General features: G+C 36.8%; 1 protein-coding gene across 6 annotated transcripts in view; it reads right to left on the bottom strand.

The window, feature by feature from the left end:
• ARHGEF12 (Rho guanine nucleotide exchange factor 12) overlaps nt 1–27,459 on the bottom strand; it is a 169,707-nt gene that overhangs the window by 69,059 nt on the left and 73,189 nt on the right. For 4 of the 6 annotated variants that reach the window (XM_086338308.1, XM_086338306.1, XM_086338303.1 and 1 more), the window contains exons 2-4: nt 25,303–25,326; nt 23,307–23,392; nt 21,650–21,706 (exon numbers count right to left, since the gene is read on the bottom strand). Coding sequence is in view for 2 of the 6 variants with exons in the window: in XM_086338303.1 (XP_086194429.1) it covers nt 21,650–21,706; nt 23,307–23,392; nt 25,303–25,326 (167 nt within the window). In the remaining 4 variants the exon portion in view is untranslated. The remainder of the gene's footprint in view (nt 1–21,649; nt 21,707–23,306; nt 23,393–25,302; nt 25,327–27,459) is intronic. The other 2 variants (XM_086338307.1, XM_086338304.1) reach the window with 1 other exon arrangement.

The following is a 27,459-nucleotide window of genomic DNA, read 5'->3' as shown; positions in this document are numbered from 1 at the left end:
TGTCAAGACTTACTGAATTGTATATTTAATATGAGTGCATCGTATTTTATGTAAATTGGATCTCAAAAAAGTTAACTTTCAACTTTAAAAAAATGAGACCTCAATTCTAGAGTCTACCAAGTACTAAACAATATTTGAATTCACAAATTCACCACTCTTCTAAAATAGGAAACCGTAATGTGGGCAGAGGAAAGATAACCATCAGAATTTAACCATTTTTGTTTAATGTTGCTTCCTTCAAGTAATTAGGAAAAATTCTAAATAGAATGAGTATGAATACATAAAATCATGGAAAAAGACATGCTTTATTACAATTCCTAGTATATAATACAATAAATATAAGTATCAGAGAATGATATTATACAGAAAGTTTTAAAAATGCAAACCCAGCTTTAGAAACATAAAACATCTGATGAGCTTCTTTACAGTCATTTGAAATATCAAAATAGATATTTTGAATTTTTGAATATCATAAGTCAAGACAGCCACAACACTGAATATGTATTTTTTCATGCTATAACCATCCCCCCCAGTTATCTCATCTCACTTCCAAAGGGCTGAAAATCAGTGAGTTAGAGGATTCTAATATTGATGTTTGCTTGCTAAGCTACTGATCTTCTTAAGCAGACTCTCTTTCAGGTTCCTGTAGAAAATTGAGTGCTTGTACACAGTGAGAGGAGTAATGGAGGTTAAGAGTTTGTTATATTTGTGTATTTCACTTGAATAAAATGAACCTAAAGTCTCTAGCTTAATGTCTGACAAATACTAAGGGCTAATAAGTGTGAGTTGTTACTTTATTATGATAAGGGGTGAGTTGCCCTTGGATTTTCCTGCTCAGAAATATATTATTTATCTATGCCATCAATTAAAAATCATTTAAAAATACTTTTGTGTCAACAAACTCATATTAATATAAATAATCCTTAGTAGAGTCAATCCTCATTTATGTCTTTGTCTGAATTTTGTTTTAATAGACCAGCAAATTACTTTGAGATTGGTTAGGGAATATGGACATTTTACAAAGCTTCTTGTGATAACTTTAGAAGATGAGAGACAGCAAGAAGGCCTCAAGAAACAAATCATCTTCTCTTATAAAATTTTTCCTAAATATCAAGACTGGGTTAGGTGTCCCATTCTAACTACCACTGCACCCTCTGCTTACTCTCAGAGCATCTTTATCAGTCACAAGTGATTTGTGTTTATCCTCTTACTAGATTACACACTTTTAAGAATTCAGGGCACTACCTTGTTTACGAACTTATCTCAGGACCTGGTAAATGTTCTGGAATAAAAGGAAAATTTTTAAATTGCTAATGAATTAATAGGAGTCTAGCTGCTGCTGCTGCTAAGTCGCTTCAGTTGTGTCCAACTCTGTGCGACCCTATGGACAGCAGCCCACCAGGCTCCTCTCTCCACAGGATTCTCTAGGCAAGAATACTGGAGAGGGTTGCCATTTCCTTCTCCAACAGGAGTCTAGAGATGGATGGAAACTTAGAAAGGGAGGTGATCAGAGATTAAAAAAAAAATACCAACACACAATTAATTTTAGCAAATATGCTTATGGTCCTAATAGACTAAGTATTGAAAAAATATATTAGGGTTACTTCAGAATACTGTTGTATTCTCCAATTCAAATTTGTTCTGTGTGATAACTTTCCCCTTTGATTCTACATTAAAAGGAAAAGATAAAGAGCAAAGAAGAAAAAGCAATGTGCACATCATATCCACCTCTTTCTTCTCCTTAATACCATTATACTGTCCACTTATTATTATTATAAGTCCATCTACCAGTCTGAGAGTCTGACATACTTGAACATCTAAGAATTACTAGGCCACCAATACAAAAAGAAAACACATACATAGCCAATTCAGGATCTATGGAATTCAAATTATTAAAATGTTCTACTTATCGTAGACCAGAAGATGTTTTAACCACCACAGAGGATAAATTCCACCAAGTACTAAACAGTATTTGAATTCACAAATTCACCACTCTTACAAAATAGGAAGCCATAGTACTGACATCACCAGTACTAACTAGTCGTATTTTTGAAATGTCCTTTTTGACAAAAAGCATTTTTTTTGGGGGGCAAATCTGTATTAAGCATCTACTAGTTATTTAACACTGTAATCTGTAGGTGTTATGAGCAATACAGAACTACTAGGAGTCTTTGCTCTCAAAGAACTTAAAATCTTGGTGGGGAAGGGTAATAAAGAAACAGATAGGGCCCATAGACGGCAGCCCACCAGGCTCCCCCGTCCCTGGGATTCTCCAGGCAAGAACACTGGAGTGAGTTGCCATTTCCTTCTCCAATGCGTGAAAGTGAAAAGTTAAAGTGAAGTCGCTCAGTTGTGTCCAACTCTTCACGACCCCATGGACTGCAGCCCACCAGGCTCCTCTGCCCATGGGATCCTCCAGGCAAGAGTACTAGAGTGGGTTGCCATTGCCTTCTCCAAGAATATGATAAAATAACAGGCCCAATATGTTATTAAAGAAGGACGAGATTTAAAAAATGGACTCCTAATTACAGAATGTCTATTTCCAAATTTTATTAACTAAAAACAAAAAAAACAAAAAAAACACCTTTGACCATGTTAACTTTTTCTGGTTCTTACAACACATATTGTCCATGGTTTGTTTGCTGTTTTCTGGTTTATTTTTCTAATCCCCTTATTCTCTGCCATAAAGATTATTCATTATAATCACCATACAAATGTGTTTATCTCTGAATACATGTTTTTGTAAGGTCACAAAATGACTTTAACATGAACTGTAACCAAGTATTTTGTATGAAGACAGGCAGAGAGAGTATTCAATGAGTAAGGTAACGATAACCTAAATTTGAGATTTAGTCACAGGAATATTTCTTTACTCTCACTGTCCTTAGTGCCATGTGAAGATTTTTTTTTTTTTTTCCACAAATGTTTATAACTGCATATGGAGCACTGGTAATCAAGTGCACATCTCTATTATCATACTTACAAAACAGGATTTCTTCTGTACCAGACTGTGAACTTCTAGAAAGCAGGTACAGTCTCCTATACCTTTTAATCCATCCCTTATCATAGTACCTGGTGTATAATTGGTGCTCAATGAATATTTACTAATTTGAACTTATTTTATAAATATATCATACTCAAGTCATTTTTCAAGAAAAAGTAAAATCATATCCCTGAAAACTATGCTAAGTGAGGAAATACTTCTATACAGACACTAACCTTCTGTCCTAAATTCTAACTAACTTGATTCTCTATCTACCCTAAAATAACTTTAGTTACAAATACGTTTTTCTTTATTTCTTGTCTTTTAAGAAGCTGGAAGCTGATAATAAATGTCATGCTTCATGTTATCAGTGAAGTAAAAGTAGACAGTCTATCAAATTTATGTAAATATTATCCTTTCCTAATATTTTCCCCTTTATAAACAAAGGATATGTTTTCCTGTTAAAATACTGTGGCTTTTTTTCCAATGTTTTTTTACTGAAGTACCATTAACTTACAAATTCTGTTAATTTCAGGCATATAACATAAACAGTGTTTTTGCAGATTATATTCCATTACAGGTTATTACAAGATACTCAGTATACTTCCCTATGCTATACAGTATATCCTTGTTTATCTATTTTATATACTGTAGTTTGTATCTATTAATTCCTACCTCAAATCTGTACTTCCTCCCTTCCCTCTTTCCTTTGGTAACCAAAGTTTGTTTTCTGTATCTGTGACTCTGTTTTGTATATACATTCATCTGTATTGTTTTTAGATCCCACATATAAGTTATATCATATAGTCTTTGTCCTTCTCTGTCTGACTTATTTCACTACGCATAATGCTCTCTAGGTCTATCCATGTGGCTACAAATGGCATTTCATTTTTAATGGCTGAGTAATATTCCTTGATGTGTGTTATGATGTCCCTCTTTGTACACATACATAAGATATTCTTTTTTTTAAATTGAAGTATAGTTGATGGCTCAGTGGTAAAGAACCCGCCTGACAATGCAGGTTCCCTGGGTCGGGAAGATTCCCTGGAGAAGGAAATGGCAACTGACTCCAGTATTCTTGCCTGAGAAACCCTATGGACAGGGCCTGGTGGGCTACAGGGGTCCCATGGGCTCCATGGGGGTCTCAAAGAGTTAGACATGGCTTAGCAATTGAGCACGAGCATGATTTATAAAAGTTGGTTCACAATATTGTGTTAGTTTCAGGTGTACAACTAAGTGATTCAGTTATATACATATTTATTCTTCATATTATTTTCCATTATAGGTTATTACAACATATTGAATGTAGTTCCTGTATTGCTGCATCTTCTTAATCCAATCATTTGTTGGCAAGCACTTGAGCTGGTTCCACATCTTGGCTATTATAAATAGTGCTGCTATGAACACTGTGGTGCATTGTCTTTTCCAATTAGCATTTCTGTTTTTCCAGCTATATACCCAGGAGTGGAACTGCTGAATCATATGGTAGTTCTATTTTTAGTTTTTTAAGGAACTCAAACTGTCTTCCACAGTGCCTGTACCAATTTACCTTTCCTCCAATGGTGTACAAGGGTTCCCTTTTCTCCACAGCTTCTCTAACATCTGTTATTTGTAGACTTTTTGATGGTCGTCATTCTAACAGGTATGAGGTAATACCTCATTGTGGTTTTGATTAGCATTTCTTAATAACCAGCAGTGATGAGCACTGTTTCACATGCCTGTTAGCCATCTACATATTTTCTTTGAAAAATGGCTATTCAAGTCTTCTGCACATTTTTTGACTGGATTGTTTTTTCCTTGATATTAAATTGTAATGAGTTCTTTGTATATTTTGGATATTAACCCCTTGTTGTCACATCATTTGCAAATGTTTTTCCCATTCCACAGGTTGTCTTTTTGATGTTTTCCTTCACTGTGCAAAAGCTTTTGAGTTTATTTAGGTCTCATTTGTTTATTTCTGCTCTTATTTCTTTTGCCTTAGGAGACTTATCCAAGAAAATTTTGCTACAATTTATGTCAAAGAGTATTCAATGCTCTCTTCTAGCAATTTTATGGTTTTGGGTCTTACATTTAGGTCTTTAAACCATTTTGAGTTTATTTTTGTATATGGTATGAAGGAATGTTATAGTTTCATTGTTTTACATATGGTCATCCAGCTTTCCCAGCATCACTTGAAGAGATTATCTTTTCTCCATTGTTTATCTTGCCCACTTTGTTATAGATTAATTGACTGTAGATGTATAGATTTATTTCTGGGCTCTCTATTCTGTGCCATTGATCTATGCATTTGTTTTTGTGCCAGTACCATGCTGTTCTGACTACTATAGCTTTGGAGTATAGTTTGAAGTTTGAGAGGATTATACCTCCCTCCAGTTTGTTCTTTTGTCTCAGAATTGGTTTGGCAATTTGAGGTCACTGGTAATTCCATATAAACTTTAGGATTATTTGTTCTAGTCCTGCAGAAAATGTCTTGTGTATTCTGACTGCACTTAAATCTGTAGATGGCTTTGAGTAATATGGCTATTTTAATAATATTAAATCTTTTAATCTAAGAGTCTGGAATATCTTTCTACTTCTTTGAGTCATATTCAATTTTCTTCATCACTGTTTTACAGTTTTTTAGAATACAGGTCTTTCACTTCCTTGCTTAGGTTTATTCCTAGTTATTTTATTATTTTGATGTGATCTTAAATGGAACTGTCTTTTTTACTTTCTCTGATATTTCATTATTAGTGTATAATAGAAATGCAACAGATTTCAGTGTATTAATCTTGTATCCTGCAATATTCCTCAATTTGTTGACTGGTTCTAGCAGTATTTTTGTGCAGAATTTAGGGTTCTCTATATAAAGCATCATGTCATATGCAAAGAGTGACAGTTTCACCTCTTCCCTACTATTTTGTATATCTTTTCTTTAAAAAAATTTTTTTTGTCAGACAGCTGTGGCTGGGACTTCCAATAGCATGTTAAACAGAAGCAGTGAGAGTGAGCATCCTTGACTTGATTCTGAATTTAGCAGGAAGGCTTTCAATTTCTCACCATTGAGTATTATTGTGTGTTTCTCTTAAGTGGCCTTTACTATGTTGAGACATATTCCCACTATACTCACTTTGATAGGAGTTTTTATCATGAATGGGTTTTGATTTTGGCAAATGCTTTTTCTGCACCTATTGAGATGATCATGTGATTTTTGTCTCTCCTTTTGCTATTGTGGTGTATCACATGGATTTGTGTATACTGAACCATTTTTGTGACCTTACAATAAATATACCTTGATCATAATATATGATCCTGCTTGTGTATTGTTTAAGCTTTAATTTGTTAATATGTTGTATTTACATTCATTTATTTTGCATCTACATTAATCAAAGATGTTGGCCTGTAATTTTTTATAGTGTCTTTGGTTTTTGTATCAGGGTAATGAAGGAGATGGGAATACCAGACCATCCGACCTGCCTCTTGAGAAACCTGTATGCAGGTCAGGAAGCAACACTAGAACTGGACATGAAACAACTGACTGGTTCTAAATAGGAAAAGGAGTATATCAAGGCTGCATATTGTCACCTTGCTTGTCTAACTTCTATGCAGAGTATATCATGAGAAACGCTGGGCTGGAGGAAGCACAAGCTGGAATCAAGATTGCCAGGAGAAATATCAATAACCTCAGATATGCAGATGATAACCACCCTTATGGCAGAAAGTGAAGAGGAATTAAAAAACCTCTTGATGAAAGTGAAAGAGGAGAGTGAAAAAGTTGGCTTAAAGCTCAACATTCAGAAAACTAAGATCATGGCATCTGGTCCCATCACTTCATGGGAAATAGATGCGGAAACAGTGGAAACAGTGACTGACTTTATTTTTCAGAGCTCCAAAATCACTGCAGATGGTGACTGCAGCCGTGAAATTAAAAGACGCTTACTCCTTGGAAGGAAAGTTATGACCAACCTAGACAGCATATTAAAAAGCAGAGACATTTTACTTTGCCAACAAAGGTCCGTCGAGTCAAGGCTATGGTTTTTCCAGTAGTCATGTATGGATGTGAAAGTTGGACTACAAAGAAAGCTGAGCGCTGAAGAATTGATGCTTTTGAACTGTGGTGTTGGAGAAGACTCTTGAGAATCCCTTGGACTGCAAGGAGATCCAACCAGTCCATTCTAAAGGAGATCAGTCCTGGGTATTCATTGGAAGGACTGATGTTGAAGCTGAAACTCCAATACTTTGGCCACCTGATGCGAAGAGCTGACTCGTTTGAAAAGACCCTGATGCTGGGAAAGATTGAAGGCAGGAGGAGAAGGGGATGACAGAGGATGAGATGGTTGGATGGCATCACTGAGTCAATGGACATGGGTTTGGGTAGGCTCCGGGAGTTGGTGATGGACAGGGAGGCCTGGCGTGCTGCTGTTCATGGGGTCACAAAGAATTGGACACGACTGAGTGACTGAACTGAACTGAAGTGAATGATGACTTCATAGTGTGAATCTGGGAGTGTTCCCTTCTCCTCAAGGAATAGCTTAAGAAGGATAGGTATAAGTTCTTTAAATGTGTGGTAGGACTGCCCTGCGAAGCCATCTGGTCTTAGACTTTTGTTTGCTGGGAGTATTTATTTTTTAAATTAAAGACTCAATTTCACTTCTAGTGATTGCTCTGTTCAAATTTTCTGTGTTTTCTTGACTCAGTCCTGGTATAGGCTGTATGTTCCCAGAAACTTGTTTATTTCTTCTAGACTGTCCAATTTGTTGACATGTTGTTCATAATATGACATATTGTTCATGATATTCTCTTACGATTTTTTGTATTTCTGATGCTATAAATAGGTATAAGATGCTATTCCTCCTTTCATTTCTTTTTCTGTTGTATGGTATTTTTAAAGAACTGTAGTCGATTTACAATGTTTATTAATTACTTCTGTACAGCAAAGGGACTCAGTTATACATATACACATACTCTTTTTCATATTCTTTTCCATTACGGTTTATCACAGGGTATTGAATATAGTTCCCTGTGTAACAAACTAGGACCTTGTTATTTATCCGTTCTATATATACCAGCTTGTATTGGCTAATTCTAAACTCCCAATCTATCCCTTTCCCTCCTCCCTCCCTCCTCCTTCTCAACAACCAGTCTATTCTCTGTATCTGTGATTCTATTTCTGTTTCAGAGATAGGTTAATTTGTATCATGTTTCAAATTACACACGTTAAGTGATATCTTTCTGACTTACTTCACTTTGTATGATAATCTCTAGTTACAGCCACACTGCCGCAAATGCGGCATTATTATTTTTCTACTGCTGCCTTTAGACGTCTCTAACTACATTTTACCATTTTAATTATGCTATGTCTTGTTTATAGGTCTATTAGAGTTCATCCTGTTTAGGACCCACAGTACTTCCTGTTGGAGAAGGCAATGGCACCCCACTCCAGTACTCTTGCCTGGAGAATCCCATGGATGGAGGAGCCTGGTGGGCTGCAGTCCATGGGGTTGCTAGGAGTGGGACACGACTGAGCGACTTCCCTTTCACTTTTCACTTTCATGCATTGGAGAAGGAAATGGCAACCCGCTCCAGTGTTCTTGCCTGGAGAGTCCCAGGGATGGGGGAGTCTGGTGGGCTGCTGTGTATTGGGTATCTTTTTCCTTTTTTAGGTTGAAAATTTTTCAGTCATAATTTCTTCAAATACATGTTTGATCCCCCCTCCTCTTTCTGGAACCCTTATAATATGAACGTTGGCACATTGTATATTATCCCTAAGTTCTCTTACTGTTTTTTGGTTTTTTTTTTTCCATTTGTCTTTCTGTCTGCTGTTTTATTGGGTGATTTCCATTATTCTACCTTCTGGATCACTTACGCATTCTTCTATGTCATTTAGTCTTCTCATCACTTCTAAAGTGCTTTTTTATTTTGGAATTATCTACTTTTAGAATTGAATAACCTACTTTTTTAATTGAAGGATACTTGCTTTACAGAATCTTGTGGTTTTCTGTCATTCATTAGCAAGAATCAGCCGCAGGTACACCCATGTCCCCTCCCTTGAAACTCCCTCCCTATACCACCCTTCTAGATTGTCACAGAGCTCCTGTTTGAGTTCCCGAGTCATACAGCAAATTCCCACTGGCTATCTATTTTACACATGGTATTGTAAATTTCCATGTTACTCTCTCCATACATCTCACCCTCTCCTTCCTCCCCGCTCCCTGTGTCCATAGGTCTGTTTTCTATTCTGTTGTTTCTCCATCGCTGCCCTGAAAATAAATTCATCAGTACCATCTTTTAAGACTCCATGTATATGCAATCAGTATACAATATCTATATTTCTCTTTCTGACATACTTCACTCCATATAATAGATTCTAGGTTCATCTACCTCATTAGAACTGACTCAAATGCATTCTTTTTTATGGCTGAGTAGTATTCCATTGTGTGTGTGTATATATATATATATATATATATATATATACCACAGCTACTTTATCCATTCATCTGTTGATGGACATCTAGGTTGCTTCCATGTCCTAGCTATTGTTAATAGTGCTGCAATGAACACTGGGGTACAAATGTCTTTTTCAATTTTGGTTTCCTCAGGATATATGTCTAGGGATGGGATTGCTGGGTCATATGGTGGTTTTACTCCTAGCTTTTTAAGAAATCTCCATACTGTCTTCCAGGGTGGCTGTATCAGTTTACATTCCCACCAGCAAAGCAAGAGGGTTCCCTTTTCTCCAACACCCTCTCAAGCATTTATTATTTGATGATGGCCATTCTGACTGGTGTGAGGTGATATCTCATTGTGGTTTTGATTGCATTTCTCTAATAATGAGTGATGCCAAGCATAATTTCACATGACTGTTAGCTATCTGTATGTCTTCTTTGGAGAAATGTCTTTTTAGGTCCTTTTCCCATTTTTTGACTGGGCTGTTTGTTTTTCTGGTTTTGAGTTGTATGAACTGCTTGTGTATTTTGGAAATTAATTATTTCTCAGTTTTATTTGCTATTATTTTCTCTCATTCTGAGGGCTGTCTTTTCACCTTGTTTGTAGTTTCTTTTGCTGTGCAAAAGCTTTTAATTAGGTCAAACTCATTTATTTTGTTTTTATTTCCATTACTCTAGGAGGTGCATCACAGAAGATCTTGCTTTAAGTCATCGAGTGTTCTGCCTATGTTTTCCTCTAAAGAGTTTTATAGATTCTGGTCTTACGTTTAGATCTTTAACCCATTTTGAGTTTATCTTTGTGTATGACATTAGGAAGTACTCTAATTTCAGTCTTTAACATGTAGTTATGGCAGAAAGTGAAGAAGAACTAAAGAGCCTCTTGATGAAAGTGAAAAGAGGAGAGTGAAAAAGTTGGCTTAAAGCTCAACATTCAGAAAACTAAGATCATGGCATCCAGTCCCATCACTTCATGGAAAACAGATGGGCAAACAGTGGAAACAGTGGCTCACTTCATTTTTCAGGGCTCCAAAATCACTGCAGATGGTGACTGCAGCCGTGAAATTAAAAGACACTTACTCCTTGGAAGGAAAGTTATGACCAGCCTAGACAGCATATTAAAAAGCAGAGATATTACTTTGTCAACAAAGGTCCGTCTAGTCAAGGCTATGGTTTTTCCAGTAGTCATGTATGGATGTGAGAGTTGGACTGTGAAGAAAGCTGAGCGCTGAAGAATTGATGCTTTTGAACTGTGATGTTGGAGAAGACTCTTGAGAGTCTCTTGGACTGCAAGGAGATCCAACCAATCCATTCTAAAGGAGATCAGTCCTGGGTGTTCTCTGGAAGGACTGATGTTGAAGCTGAAACGCCAATATTTTGGCCACCTTATGTGAAGAGCTGACTCATTTGAAAAGACCCTGATGCTGGGAAAGATTGAGGGCAGGAGGAGAAGGGGATGACAGAGGATGAGATGGCTGGATGGCATCACCGCCTCAATGGACATGAGTTTGGGTAAACTCTGAGTTAGTGATGGACAGGGAGGCCTGGGGTGCTGCGGTTCATGGGGTCGCAAAGAGTGAGACACGACTGAGCAACTGAACTGAACTGTCCAGTTTTCCCAGCATGACCTATTGAAGAGGCTATCTTTGCCCCATTGTATATTCTTGCCTCCTTTGTCAAAAATAAGGTACCCATAGGTGCATGGGTTTAACTCTCTATCTTGTTCCACTGGTCTATGTTTCTGCTTTTGTTCCAGTACCATACTGTCTTGATGACTGTAGCTTTGTAGTATAGTCTGAAGTCAGGAAGGTTGATTCCTCCAGCTCCATTCTTCTTTCTCAAGACTGCTTTGGCTATTTGAGGTCTTTTGTGTTTCCATATGAATTGTGAAACTTTTTGTTCAAATTCTTTGAAAAATGCCACTGGTAGTTTGATAGGGATTGCATTCAATTTGTAGATTGCATCAGGCAGTACAGTTATTTTCACAATATTGATTCTTCCTACCCAGGAACATGGAATATCTCTCTATCCGTTAACATCGTCTTTGATTCCTTTCATCAGTGTCTTATAATTTTCCGTGTACAGGTCTTTTGTCTCCTTAGGTAGGTTTATTCCTAGATATTTTATTCTTTTTGTTGCAATGGTGAATGGGATTGATTCCTCAATTTCTCTTTCTGATTTTTCATTGTTAGTATATAGGAATGCAAGTGATTTCTGTGTACTCACCTTGTATCCTGTGATTTTGCTGAATTCAATGATTAGCTCTAGTAATTTTCTGATAGTTTCTTTAGGGTTTTCTATATATAGTATCATGTCATCTGCAAACAGTGAAAGTTTTACTTCTTTATTTACAATCTGGATTACTTTTATTTCTTTTTCTTCTCTAATTGTGGTAGCTAGGACTTCCAAAACTATACTGAATAATAGTGGTGAAAGTGGACACCATTGTCGTGTTCCTGATCTTAGCGGGAATGCTTTTAGTTTCTCACCACTGAAAATAATGTTTGCTGTGGGCTTATCATATATGGTCTTTACTATGTTGAGGTAGGTTCCTTCCATGCCCATTTTTTGAAGCATTTTTATCATAAACAGGTGCTGAATTTTGTCAAAGGCTTTTCTTTTTCTGCATCTATTGAGATGATCATATGGTTTTTATCTTTCAATTTGTTAATATGGTGTATCACATTGACTGATTTGCACATACTGAAGAATCCTTGCATCCCTGGAATAAATTTGACTTGATCATGGTGTATGAGCTTTTAAATGTGTTGTTGAATTCTGTTTGCTAGAATTTTGTTGAGGATTTCTGCATCTATGTTCATCAGTGATACTGGCCTGTAATTTACTTTTTTTTGTTGTCTTTGCCTAGTTTGGGGGCTTCTCTGGTGGCTTAGCTGATAAAGAATCCACCTGTAATGTGGGAGACTTGGGTTCGATTCCTGGGTTGAGAAGATCCCCTGGAGAAGGAAACAACTACCCACTCCAGTATTCTAGCCTGGAGAATTCCATGGACTGTCCATGGGGTCCATGGGGTCACAAAGAGTTGGACACAACTGAGCATCTTTTACTTTGCCTGGTTTTGGTATCAGGGTGATTGCAGCCTCGAAGAATGAGTTTGGAAGTGTTCCTTCATCTGCAATTTTTGAAAGAGTTTCAGAAAAACAGGCATTAGGTCTTCTCTAAATGTTTGATAGAATTCCCCTGTGAAGCCATCTGGCCCTGGGGTTTTGTTTTGGGGGGAATTTTTTTTAAATCACAGTTTCAATTTCAGTGTTTGTAACTGGGTTGTTCATAATTTCTATTTCTTCCTGGTTCAGTCTTGGGAGATTGCACTTTTCTAAGAATCTGTCCATTTCCTCTAGGTTGTCCATTTTATTAGCATATAGTTGCTCACAATATTCTCTTATGATCCTTTGTGTTTCTGGGTTGTCTGTTGTAACTTCTTTTTCATTTCTAATTCTGTTGATCTGACTTTTCTCCCTTTGTTTCTTGATGTGTCTGGCTAATGGTTTGTCAATTTTATTTATCTTCTCAAAGAACCAGGTTTCAGTTTTATTAATCTTTGGTAACATTTCATTTCTTTTTCATTTATTTCTGCTCTGATATTTAGGATTTCTTTCCTTCTGCTGACTTAGGGGCTTTTTTCTGTTGTTCTTTTTCTAGCTTCTTTAGGTGTAGAATTAGGTTGTCTCTTCGATGCTTTTCTTGTTTCCTAAGGTATGATTGTGTTGCTCTGAACTTCCCTCTTAGAACTGCTTTTGCTGAGCCCACAGGTTTTGGGTCGTTGTGTTTTCATTGTCATTTGTTTCTAGGAATCTTTTGATTTCCCTTATTTCTTCAGTAACCTCTTTGTTATTTAGTAATGTATTGTTTAATCTCCATGAGTTTCTGGGTTTTGCTGGGTTTTTTCCCTAGTTAATATCTAGTCTCATAGTGTTGTGGTCAGAGAAGATACCTGATATGATTTCAATTTTCTTAAATTTACTGAGGCTTGATTTATGACCCAAGATGTGGTCTATCCTGGAGAATGTCCCATGTGCACTTGAGAAGAAAGTGTATTCTTCTGCATTTGGATGGAAAGTCCTGAAGATATCAATTAGGTCCATTTGGTCTAATGTTTCATTTAAGGTTTGTGTTTCCTTACTGATTCTCTGTCTTGATGATCTGTCCATTCGTGTAAGTGGGTTGTCAAAGTCCCCTACTATTATTGTATTACTGTCAATTTCCCCTCTTATGCCTGTTAGTGTTTGCCTTATGTATCAAAGTGCTCCTATGTTGGGTGCCTAAATATTTACAATTGTTACGTCTTCTTGGATTAATCCCTTGATCATTATGTAGTGTCCTTCTTTGTCTCTCATAATATTCTTTAAAGTCTATTTTGTCTGAAATAAGGATTGCCACTTCAGATTTCTTTTGGTTTCCATTCACATGGAGTATCTTTTTCCATCCTTTTGTTTTCAGTCTGTATGTGTCTCTAGGTCTGAAGTGGGTCTCTTGTAGGCAGCATATATATGGGTCTTATTTTTTTATCCATTCAGTCTGTATCTTTTGATTGGTGCATTAATCTGTTTACATTTAAGATGATTAGTGATACGTAGAAGGCAATGGCAACCCACTCCAGTACTCTTGCCTGGAGGATCCCATGGACTGAGGAGCCTGGTAGGCTGCAGTCCATGGGGTCGCTAAGAATCGGACATGACTGAGCGACTTCACTTTCACTTTTCATTTTCCTGCATTGGAGAAGGAAATGGCAACCCACTCCAGTGTTCTTGCCTGGAGAATCCCAGGGACGGCGGAGCCTGGTGGCCTGCCGACCATGGGATTGCACAGAGTCGGACATGACTGAAGGGACTTAGCAGCACCAGCAGTGATACTGGCATTTTCTTGATTGCTTTGGGTTTGTTTTTGTAGGTCTTTCCTTTCTTGTGTGTTTACTGGCTATATAAGTCCCTTCAGTATGTTGCAAGATTAGTTTGGTGGTGCTAAATTCTCTTAACCTCTGCTTGTCTATAAAACTTTTGATTTCTCCATCAATTTTGGATGAGATCTTTGCCAAGTACAGTAATCTTGGTTGTAGATTTTTCTCTTTCAGTACTTTAAATATATCTTGCCATTCCCTTCTGGCCTGCAGGGTTTCTGCTAAAAGATCTGCTGTTAAACATATGAGTTTTTCCCTGTATGTTACTTGTTGCTTTTCCTTTGCTGCTTTTAATATTCTTTCTTTGTGCTTAATCTCTGTCAGCTTGATTAATATGTCTCAATGTGTTTCTCCTTGGGTTTCTCCTGTAAGGGACTCTCTGTGCTTCTTGGTCTTGATCTAATTTCTTCAAAAATGTTCTCAATGTCTTTTTTTTTTTTTTTTTTTCTTCTTTCTCTGCTACTGCTGCTGCTAAGTCACAACCCCTACAACTTGAATGCTGGTGCGTTTAATATTTTCCCAAAGGTCTCTGAGGCTATCCTCAATTCTTTTCATTCTTTTCCCTCTATTCTCCTCAGCAGTTATTTCCACCATTCCATCTTCCAGCTCACTTATCCACTCCTCTGCCTCAGTTACTCTGCTATTGGTTCCTTCCAGAGTATTTTTTATTTCAGTAATTGTGTTACTCATCTCTGCTTGCTCCTTCTTTATTTCTTCTATGTCCTTGGTGATTATATTAACAGTGTCAAATGTTTTTTGCATTTTCCCCATTTTATTTTCAAGTCTTCAGAGCATCTTTACTATCATTATTCTGAATTCTCTTTCAGGTAGATTGCTTATTTCCTCTTTGTTTGGTCTTTGAGTTTCTACCTTGTTCTTTCATTTGTACTGTATTTCTGTCTTTTCATCATTTTTTCTAACTTGCTCCACTTGAGGTCAGGCTTTAGGGTTGTATTCCTTCTTCCTTTTGGTTTTTGTCCTTGGAGGGAAAGGCTGGTTGAGCGGTTTGTGCTTATTTCTTTTTAGGGATGACGTGTGCCTGTGTTCTTTTTCCTTTTGTGCTTTGTCTAGTTTCACTTGCTCATAGGGAATCGCATGTGGAAGCCTTGCACTAGACACTTTAGATCGGAGTTCCAAGTGGAAATCTGAATTATCTGTTTTTTATAAGATCTTTACTGGTTCTAGAAATTATCTGTACTTAGATCAATTCTCTTTCTTGATTCAGTTAACATTTTTATTATGAAATTTTTGGATTCATTAACCGGTAGACTGATTGCCTCTGTTTCATTATTTACTATTTCAGGGTAGTTCCTTGCTCTTTTGAGGGTAGTTCCTCTGCCTTACCATTTTACTTAACTCTGTCCCTGAATTTAGGTGTAAGTTATCCACTGTGGTCTTGAGGGACGTTTTTACATAGCAGCATCCCCATGTAGACTGTTTATGCCTATTGTCTCTGGTGTGAGGGCTGAACTTGATGGAGATGCCAGAACCATTTTTCCTCAGGATGTGCTAGCCATGATCACCTTGATAGGGGGTGCACACACTGGTGGTGGTGGTTGGTGTTGGTCCTGGCCTGCACAGGACTTAAGGTGGGATTTCCTCTCTGCTCAGTGGTAGGCACTGTTGCCTTGTCAGGGGTGGGGTCCACTCCCAGGTTGCTAGAGCAGAATCCCTGGTAGTCAGGCTTGAAATGGCTCTGTTCCTTTTTAAGTGTGTTTCTTATTGGCAAGCCAGTACCCACATACTCCTCACAGTGGAGTCCAGGCTTTTCCTGCCTTTCTCTTTGTCCCACTGGTTCACCAAGCAGCCAAGGGAGCTTGTCTCCTCTACAGAGGACCCCAGAACTATGATTCCCAGCCTGTGGCTCCACCTGCTTACTTCCCAGGGTGAGTGTCCACTCACACTATTTCCCTCTTCCTCTTAGGTCCTTTCTAGGGGCAGAGGTCTCAGCCCAGTGTTTCTTCCCATCCTACCCAACTACGTGAGAATCTTTCTTGCAGCCTTGGTCATATAGTTGTTCTGCCAGTTTCCAGTTTGTTTACAGTGAGAATTTTTCTACATGTAGATGTATTTTTTCATGTGCTTTTAGGGGTAGGTGAACTTCACATCCTTTTATTCCACTTCCTTAATCCCCCTTTCCAATGCAACATTTGAAACCAACATAAAAAACTGTTTCTTACTCAAAAGTTAAATACCAAGGATTGAAAGTGAAAAAAAGTTAAGTCTTTATAATGCTTTACCGTAGGGAGGGGAAGAAGTCTTTCAGGTATTCTAAAAAAGGTGAAAAAGTACTCTGAGGTTTCACTGCAATATATTCCTTGAAAAATTCAGCAACTATATTGCCAAATATAAAATTAATGAAAATGTAGTGTTAAATATGCAAAGCAACATGCTAAACCTTTCAAACTGCATTTACTTCAGGGAAAGCACATTAGTCTTTCTTCATCTTTGATTTTTTTACATGACCAAACTTCTCTAAGTCTCACCTCTTAAGAATTAGCTTCAGGGAAGGGTGTGGAGAAAGACCATGTGCAACCCCATAAAAACAGCTCATTTTTAAACTGCTGCCAGACATACATGTTTTATGAGTTAGACCTTAGATAATCCTTTGATTAAGAAGTTTCTTGATTCTAAATGCACAATGTTGCCAGCAAGAAGGGCCTTAAGCTCCAAATATGCCAATTTCCTTCTTTTACATTATAACCAACAGTTAGTCTCTTTTCAAAGTCACATTTTCTTTTACCTTAAAGTTTTTCAGAGAAAGGAGAATCCAATTAAAATGAATCAACAATTTTATTCCATTAATCATCTTTACTAAAACAATGCACACCAATCTCAACAACCATTCACTCAATGAGTGATTCCAGTGTGTCAGGCATTATGGAAGATGCAAAGATGAATACAAATATGAACAACTTGACATAAAGCAGGATGTTAACAGGATGTCAGACAACAAAAGCCATTGTTTAAAAACTTAGCAAACTTAGGAAAGCCATATGGAAGAGGCAGTAGTTGAACACAGGCCTTGAAGGGTGGGGAGGATTCTAACAAGGAGTTATAGGAGATAAACCATTCAAAACAATGGGGATGGCATGAGCAAAGAAAAAGTACCAAGTCCTATATGAAGAAATGAAAATTTGGGGGACAGTGTGGTTCCTTTAGGTGAAAAGCAGTAGATTAATGGAGAATGATGAGTTGGAAACAAATCATGGCATATCTTAATAACTATTTGTACTTTCCTAAAAAGTGAATGACTAAATCCTTACTTCAGTGATACCAATCTAATTGAATACAGAAAAATGAAAAGGAAGTCAATCAATGTGAAATCAACATGAAAGAAACTTACGAGTCTAGTCTATTAAATAAGTCTAATGACATAATGAAAACCTGAACAAAGCTGCAAAGACGAAACCATGCAGTAAGGGGTGAAAAATAATGTGATGGTAGAACCAATGAATGTGGCAAACCGTTGACAATGAGGACAAGAGAAAGGGAGAAGTCACAGGTAAATTTAAGAAAATAAGACTAAGTGAACAGGAAAATGACTGTGCTACTAAAAGAAACAGGGAAATCAATTTCCAGCCATAGTTAACACGGATAAATCCCAAATTGGTCATTTGGATTTGAAGGACAGAGTGGAAGTATGCAGTGAACTGTTATAAATATGAGACTGGAAACAGAAAAAGACCAGGGACAAACTTGGGTTATGCTTAAATTTAGAAGAAGGAAAAATAAATACAGAAGAGATAAAACCAACATAAAGAGAAAAGGAAAGGGTAGACGTAATATTATATACACCAAAGATAGTGTATCATCGCTGCCTAATGTCTCAAGGGGAAGGTGAGAACTGAGAAAAAGTTTATAAATTTTCAAGTTAGATTATTTTGATTCACCTCCCAGAGAGTATGTGTTCAGCAGTCAGATTTTAAGAAGTTAAGAAGTGAGTGACTTATGAGGACACACATTCATGGTGTAGAATGCTCTTTGCAAAGTTGAAGAAAAAAACAGAGAGAATGATAACTTGGTGGGAGTAAAAATCAAACCAAGGACTTCTCATTTTACAGATATGAGAAGTCAGGAAAAAAAATATGAATTTAAAAAGATACATTCTAAGTATCTAAATCAGAATATTTCAAGCAGCAACAATTTGCTTCTGTTATGGACTGAATGCTTGTGTCACCCCCACAAAATTCATATGCTGAGTTCTAACCCTCAACATGATAGTATTTGGAGATGAATGAGTCCTTTGAGGAGGAATTAGGGTTAAATAAGATCATTAAGAGTGAGGCTCTCATGCTGGGATTAGTATCCTTACAAGATAGCAAAGAGCTTGTTCTCTCTTTCCCCCTCTACACATGCTTGCACCAAGGAAAACACCACGAAAGCACGAAGCAAGACGGTGACCATCTTTAAACCAGGAGACGAGCTCTCACCAGAACCTGACTAATGCTAGTAGCTGCTGGCAGCCTGATCTCACATTTTTAGTCTCCAAACTGAGAAAATAAAACTCTTGTTAAGTCAAGTCTCTAGTGTTTTGCTATAGAAGTCCCAGAGGAATAACACAGATTCAAAAAGACATAGCTTATTTTCTTATACATAATACCATCAGCTGAGATCTTTTCAGGACACCAAGACAGAAATTAGGGAGAAGCTGTAGTCTAACTCAAAATTCCCTTGCTAAATCTCTCACATTCCTCAAACAACAGAAAATTTCTCCATTACAGTAAGGAAAACATAAAATTAAATATCATTAAAATTGCAGATCAGAAAATATATCTGTATATGGTCAAAAGACTCCAAAATGATCTGAGAGGAAAATAAGGGGGAAAGGAACAAATATTGACCTACTGTACTGGGCAGAAGCTTAACAAAGAAGTGAATACAAAACAAACATTTGATTTCCTCTTAAAATGAGCAAAGTGAATCCATCTCACAAAATGGCTCTAAAAATGGCCAGGAAAATTTAAAATAAATAATTTGTAAGTGAATGACGAGTATCTGTGTGAAGTATCCAGCTAACAAATTTTACCCCAAGAGAAGATAATCTCAAAAGTTAAAAGTGGGCTTGTTAAGAGACCCTCAGTTCAGTTCAGTGGCTCAGTCGTGTCCGACTCTTCGACCCCATGGACTGCAGCATGCCAGGCTCCCTGTCCATCACCAACTCCTGGGGTTTATTCAAACTCATGTCCATTGTGTCAGTGATGCCATCCAACCATCTCATTCTCTGTCGTCCCCTTCTCCTCCTGCCTTCAATCTTTCCCAGCATCAGGGTCTTTTCAAATGAGTCAGTTCTTCGCATCAAGTGGCCAAAGTATTGAAGTTTCAGCTTCAGCATCAGTCCTTCCAATGAATATTCAGGACTGATTTCCTTTAGGATGGACTGGTTGGATCTCCTTGCTTAAGAGACCCTACACTAAAGCAATGTCATCAGTTGCTATGATTCTACTCAAGTTATACTCCAGTATTTCTAAACTTTCCAAAACTCTCCAGATACTCCTTTTCACCCATGCTAATTGCACAGAGTCTGAAGAAGTCTATTCACACTGGTGATAGAATATTTGTAATGTCAACGAGATTTAAGTTAGCACGCTAACTCTGTTGTGATCAACTCATCCCTCTCCAAAGTACTCTTTGAGAACTCATGGGTTAGTTCCTTCCAAAAGAGGTATTTCAAGGGTTCTCAAGAAACAAACACAGAGAAGCCACACCTTACTTCCCCATTACCACTTAAAATGTTTCTATTACTACCAAGCCAATGGCATGTCTGAACTAGTGTTAGTATTCCTATCGCTGGTAAGAAAAATATTAGTTTACTATTTCTAGTCATAGATTCCTAAATTGTTAGTCTCATCCAAAGCAAACAGCATACATACCACAGATCTAGGAAAATGAGGGGGAGATGAAATTACAAAGGTTACAAATTGCAAAGGTTACTGGAAAAGAATGGTGCTATAAAGAGAGTGTTCACATTCCTAAGGAGAGAATAAACCATAGGAAGGTCTTTATATAGAACAGAAAGACAGAGTCTCAAGAAATTATGAGGAGCCAAATACTTTGGAAGGAAGAAAAAAACATGAAATCTGACATGCCATATGGCATGGTACACATTTCCTGTTAACTACTGTAAAAGGTTTAAACTGCACAGAAACAGTACTGGTCACATAAACCCAAGCAAAGCAACTATAGATATGTACCTAACACAGAAACATTAACTGATTTACAACCAAACACAGGCCTCATACTAAACAGTACCTGACAGTATGTGTTCAAGTGTCTTAAAAGAGAAAGGGGGCATTTTTACATATTTTTTCCTTTCATGTATTAATCAAGCTAGGAAACAGCTGCACCTGGAGAAACTTCTACTTGATAGACTTTGGCTCTATTGAAGACGACCTGGTTTTTCTTTGAGGCCAAATTTGGAATCTTCTTTAAAAAGAAAAACTTATTAGTCTTTCAAAGATTATTTTAAAAGTCTAGGTTCCAGGCAGTGCTTCTCTTATTCACTTTTCTCAAAACACTAATTAGATGCCAGAACAAGAAAAGAGGGCAGGTAAAACTATGCAAAGGAAAAGGAAAAATATGTCTGAACTACACACACAGGGTTTACGTTATCTTTGGAAGACAGAACACAGCCTGGAAATATTAGTGTTTCAAGCATCTGCTGCAAGACTTGACCATTCAGGTTAAACCTGCTCTTTGTGGAGATTATTTTTTAGAGGTGCCATTTTGAAATTTTCCCATTCAGAATAAGCTTTGGGAAACTTATGAAAGGCAGAGACATTCTCCATCTACAAAAATAAAACACTTAAGTTATTTTTGCTGTTGTAGAAAAATTATACAAGAACAGCACTTCCAGATGATGAGGCAATTAAAAAGAAAAAAAAAACAATAAAAAAATAAAATAAAAATTCTGAAGAGCTGCTAACACATCTAAACTACACTGGGACTAGACTGAGAGGAAAAGACTGGTAGGAATGATGAAATTCTACATGAGCCAAACTCTGCAAATGGGACATGGGAAGAAAATGACAAGAATTCAAAGCTCATCCATGTTATTTGGAGAAACTCGACCCAAACATCTTAGAGATCACCTTCCTAACATAAACAAGATGAAAGAGAAGATGGGCAATGTACCTGTTCCTCCTCTATAATGTTAGTTTCTTAAGCTTCCACATCACAGCCACATTAAAACCCCAGGCTCCCTTTCCCTGCAGGAGATCATGCCATGCAGAGCAGACACAAGAAGACTGCAGTTAAAAAAAAAAAAATGAAACAGCATGAAGCAAGCTCCAAAGGTGCAAGGCTGAATTGGCTACATTAGCTTACCATATATCTCGGATCTACTCTCCTCTGAACTAGACTTTGTCTTCTTGGAGGAGCTATCTGCACAAGAGTGGGAGAAAAGGAGAGAGATATAGAAAATATGGAGACCAAATGTAAGGGGGAAAATTCATGGGGAGAAAAAAAAAAAAAAGAATGAATCATGATCAAGTTAAATCGTGCAAACACAAAGTATGAACATCACAGGTGACAGCCCTTAGAATGGTCACGAACAGCACAGGTAATGACATTTTAGATTTGTTGAAGAAAAGACAGTGCAATAAAAATATGTTCAAACAAACAACACATGAGAATTCTACAAAATATATTATCTGACAGTTGTAGAGATGACAAAAGCACTAAAAGCTGTAATAATCTCATTGTGAAACACGGGGTACCACTTTGCTAACCTGTCTTTGGAGATGGGTACATCACAGATGAACAATACAGAGTAAGTCAATCTAACAAGACTTTAATGGCTTCGACGAGTATAGGACAGAAACTCTGTGACCCTAGTTATCAAGACAAAACTTATCAATAAATGAAAGCCTTGGAGTCCTATGACATCAAAATGAGGTGTCAAAAACAAAGAATTATTTCTTAATAGAGATCCAGAAGTTACATATTACATACTCCCACCACCAAAGCCTCCTAAATTGATGACTGGGATTTCATTTTTAACCTACCACCCAAGGTTCAGTAGCTGTTCACTTCCCATTCTTCCCTTACTAGGTAATATTTATGTTTTTCAAAGTGTACTAGCAGTTTATACTATGAAACATCTTGGATACGAAAGAAACACTCTATTAAAAATGTTATTTCTAAGTGAAAATACCTAAAAACAGATACATTATATTTATGTATCTGAGACCTTAGTATTTACTTACTTTATCTTTTGTCATGGGAATGTCTCAGTGAATAAAACTGTATATCCACAAGGAATACGTCTCAAATGACAAAAGCAAATTTATCAAGTAATTTTTATAAATTAAATACTGAGTGAGTTTACAAGGGGAAACCAAAGCCTATATATTACAAGAAGGGTTCAACCTATATACAAAATTAAGAATAGATATAGTCAAAAGTACACTAGCATGAAAATTCTAGGAAATATCAACACTACTGAAGTTGAAAGACAGCTCTGAGTTTAGAATACTTTTTGAAGAAAAAGAGATTTCTATTCATCTACTTACTCTAAAGTGAGATAATCATTAATTTTGAATTATTTTATCCAATTCTCCAATTTACCGTGATCACATCTGAATTTTTAATTGACTACAGAATATGTAGTTGTTATAGCCTTGATTACAATGTTGGTTTTATAAACATACTACTGTTCATACCTAGGATTTACCTTGCTACTAAGTCCTTGGTCTGACCAAAATTTCCAATTATGATATAACTATTTCTAGTATCATTATTATTTTAAAATACAACACAGTCTGCAATGATGCTTCCATAGTAGAATCCATAGTGTTGAAAGTTAAAAATGCTTGTACTCCTTCTGAGTGCAAAGGTTTCATATTATGTAACTGAAGAGGAAGGAGAGTCTTAAATAGATCAAACAGCTATTCCTGGGTGTTTCAGGCAGTTATGTAGCTTAAGGTGTATTATTCAAAACTTCACCAGTCTCAGTATTCTTTGGCAGAACAAAGTGTGTTACCTGTGGGGTCAAAATCATGTGATGTACTGCGCTCAACTTTCTGCTTCTTATCTGTTGGTGACTCTCGGTTCAAAATACTTCCATGCCTAAGTTAAATAAAAGCAATTAAATATTTACTACAAAAAAATTTACTGTAACAAAAACAATTTAAAAATCCCACGTGCGTCTTACAAAGAGAAACCAATAAATGAATTTACCTTACGTAGTCTCATAAACCTAATTCATATTTTTCAAGACGTTTTAAAATTCAGTCTGTGCTATGTTTAATATAGTCTATTTAGCTGGTTTTAAAAAAAAGTGCTTTAAAATAATGAGCAGTATTTACCAATAAGGGCTTCCCTGGTAGCTCAACTGGTGAAGAATCCGCCTGCAATGCAGGAGACCCCAGTTCGACTTCTGGGTAGGGAAGATTCCCTGGAGAAGAGACAGGCTACCCATTCCACTATTCTTGAGCTTGCCTGGTGGCTCAATCAGTAAAGAATCTGCCTGCAATGTGGGAGACCTAGGTTCGATCCCTGGGTTGGGAAGATGCCCTGGAGGAAGGCATGGCAACCCATTCTAGTAGTCTCGCCTGGAGAATCCCATGGACAGAGGAGCCTGGCAGGCAACAGTTCATGGGGTCACAAAGATGTGGACAAGACTGTGTGACTAAGCACAGCACAGCATTTAGTAATAACGTGTATTTTATTCTGAGAAATAACTCCTTAAAATCTCTTAGTGGTTTTCACAGGTTGATTACTATTATTCAAATTAACAGATAAAAAAACAGTACTGAAAAGTAATTAAACATAGTCCCCAACCCTTTGTTTACTATGGTCAGGTTCAAAAACACTGTAAATACAGCTTAGATGAGAACAGTTAAAAAAAAAAAAAATCTTAGGCAAGGCTCTTTTAAAGTCTGCCTACAGTTCATGCCACAGACATATCTTTTGCAAGCCCCAGATGACATTAGAATTATTGTTTTTCCTATGCCCTACCATATTACACTTGATCAGATATTGCACTACTGTAACACTGCTGCTGCTGCTGCTGCTGCTGCTGCTGCTGCTAAGTCGCTTCAGTCGTGTCCGACTCTGTGCGACCCCATAGACGGAAGCCCACCAGGCTCCCCCATCCCTGAGATTCTCCAGGCAGGAACACTAGAGTGGGTTGCCATTTCCTTCTCCAATGCATGAAAGTGAAAAGTGAAAGTGAAGTCGCTCAGTCGCGTCCGACTCTTAGCGACCCCATGGACTGAAGCCTACCAGGCTTCGCCATCCATGGGATTTTCCAGGCAAGAGAACTAGAGTGGGGTCCATTGCCTTCTCCAACTGTAACACATACATTACTAATTAAGATGAGCATTGGTATCTTGGGCTATGCCATCACTAAAAAATGATAAAAGTATCATAATAATTAGGAATGACACACTACCTACATTTTAAATAATATTTATGACAATTAAGATCAGAGAGAAAAGAGATGCTGAAGAACAAGTACTCAGGAAGAGGCACTTAATCCCAGGAAATGAATAAATATGAAGATATAGATACAGACACAGAAATATCTGGACATTTTGGATTTTTTCCCTTTACTTTCTTAGGGTAACTAACTAATTCAGTTTGCCAAAGTTCATTAACTAAAGGCAGTTACAGTCACCAAAGTTATAAAACACATCAAAACTGGCAATCCATTTACACTCCCCAAGCTACTCACAACTTAAAACAGTCACAAAAGATTCTGAAATTAAATCTCTTCAGAGGGAGTGACCTTAAGTATCAATTTGAACAAACTTTTAAAATGCTTACATTAAAAACATTAGAAATGTTATCAAAATAATGCCATCTTCCAGAAAAAATATGCAACACCTGTTATATTTCAAACTTGTAAAACATTTTGAAATTTTAAATTACTTAAATCCACATTTCTGAAAACCACAGAAATGCACCATAATTTCAAAGCAACACTTCTAAGTAACACTGAACCTAAACATATGAAGTGCAACTGAACAACTTACCTTATAGGTTTTTTGAGGGGAAACCTGAAACAAACAAAAAAAATAAAAAGATTAGATGTAGTTATTTCACTTGTACGATTGTTATTAAGTTTATTCTTTCTATAAAACCAGAATAAGGGGTTTACATCTTGTACTAACTTTTCCAAGGCAAGATTCAACAAACAAGTGGAACTGGATACATTTTTTAATGTCTTAACTACTTTGTTAAATCTTAAATTGCAGGTGCATTTACCATCAGCTGTCCCTGAGTATGGGTTCTCTCTTTAAAAATCCAAATAATAATAGCAATAGCTACATTTATTGAGGGCTTAGTAGATGCTAAGCACTATTCTAAACTGTTCACATATATTACTTTTTAATTCTAAAAATATCTATGAAGATATTATTTCTATTTTACAGACTTAAAAAATGGAAGCTAGAAAAATGTCACCATTATAAATATTATAATATAAATACTATATTTACTCTTCCTAGAAAGAAAGTTCCTTCTTCACCTTTCCCCATCCAAAATAGCCGGGTGCTGATTACTGCTCTATTGGTCTGTGTCTAACCTTTGATCATGATCAAATCAAGATCTTCAATTATTTATGTTTAACATAAATAATCCCCATTCAATTATCTCTACAATAACAGAATTCTAGAAAAAAACTGCCACTGAAGTACTATCAGTTAGTAAAAACAAGTTCCAAAAGTAGAAAACAAAGGGTACTTTAACATTTTTTTCCGTTCTGTAAGGAAGAAGAACTACAGCCTTTCCTCCTAGTTGTCTTTTTAAAAGAATATTTCTGGATGCTTCCTGATAAGAATTTGATGCTATACATAAACACTAACCTAAGTCTAAAGGAATGTTCTCAAACTTCCATCCTTCTTCTCATTTCTATAATTATCTCAACCTATACTATTTCAGGTAAAGATTATTTAGTCTAGGTAATAAGAACAGGGTTTATTAAGAATATCAGTAATTTTTTTAAAAAGACTATAGTAAGGGTTGCTGTTTAGTCGCTAAGTTGTGTCCGACTCTTTTTGTGACTCCATGGACTGTAGCCCACCAGGCTCCTCTGTTCATGGGATTTCCCAGGCAAGAATACTGGAATGGGTTGCCATTTCCTTCTCCAGGGGATCTTCCCCACCCAGGGATAGAACTCATGTCTCCTGCATTGCAGGCAGATTCTTTACCACTGAGCCACCAAGGAAGCACATTAGTAAGGGTAGGAAGAAATAAACATAAAACAATGATACTGGACTATTTTATTTGGCATGGAGATAGTTTAGCTTAAAATGAAAACTTAGTCTAAATATAACTTTAATTATAATTCCCTTTAATTCCCACATAAATTAAAATTGATTCAAAGAAAAAGAGAACCTAAAAACTTCCCTAATAAGTTACAGAATATTAACTTACAACCCAGGCAGGCATGACAAGAAACAGAGGTTCTGGACTAAGAGAGAGGACACTGCTCTAAAGAACATATTGATTACAAAAGATTATAACATTTTCAGAAATAAGAGTGCCTAAGTAGTCCATCCTTACTTGCTGGAGGAGATGGGAGGGAATGGGATTTAAATTTAAAGAATCGCAAAAGCCATCACAATACTGTAAAGTAATTATCCTCCAATTGAAATAAATTTAAAAAAAAAGATGAACATAAAAGTTGGCAGTAAAGAATTCCCAACTGAATCTCTGCAGAGGATAATACCTGCAGTTAGCAACCTTAGCCACTTGGCCTGACAACCATTATATTAAAAACTCCTATCCCAGAACAATGCTGCTTGCGTCAGAAACTGCATCATCCAGGGAGATTCTGGTAAAGAAACCGGAAGTTCCCAGACTACTGATTGTAAACCAGTTTCCTGAGCTATTTTCTCTTACAAGGGAATGGAAAGGAAAGGAAAGGAAAGAGGACAAAAATGAAATAAGAAGGGCTACCTCAGTACAACTTCCTTATTGCAGTTGACTTACCACAGTCCCCAAGTACAAAGAAATTTCTCAAAAAATCTTTACATCACAATACTTTTTCTCTAATCACCAAATTCCACTTTAAAATATGTGGTAAAACAAACAAATATACATGTACATACGCATGTGACGCTGCAAATGTATGTAAGTAACACAGTCAAGGGCCTTCTTCCATCAGCTCTAGCTAAGAACATCACCAC

The sequence above is a fragment of the Bos grunniens genome, chromosome 15, assembly GCF_055505025.1.
Source record: "Bos grunniens cultivar Pamir isolate PY7600 chromosome 15, Bosgru_T2T1.0, whole genome shotgun sequence".
Classification (NCBI taxonomy): domain Eukaryota; kingdom Metazoa; phylum Chordata; class Mammalia; order Artiodactyla; family Bovidae; genus Bos; species Bos grunniens.
The sequence above is the reverse complement of the archived record's forward strand: the minus strand, read 5'-3'. Positions and strand labels throughout refer to the sequence as shown.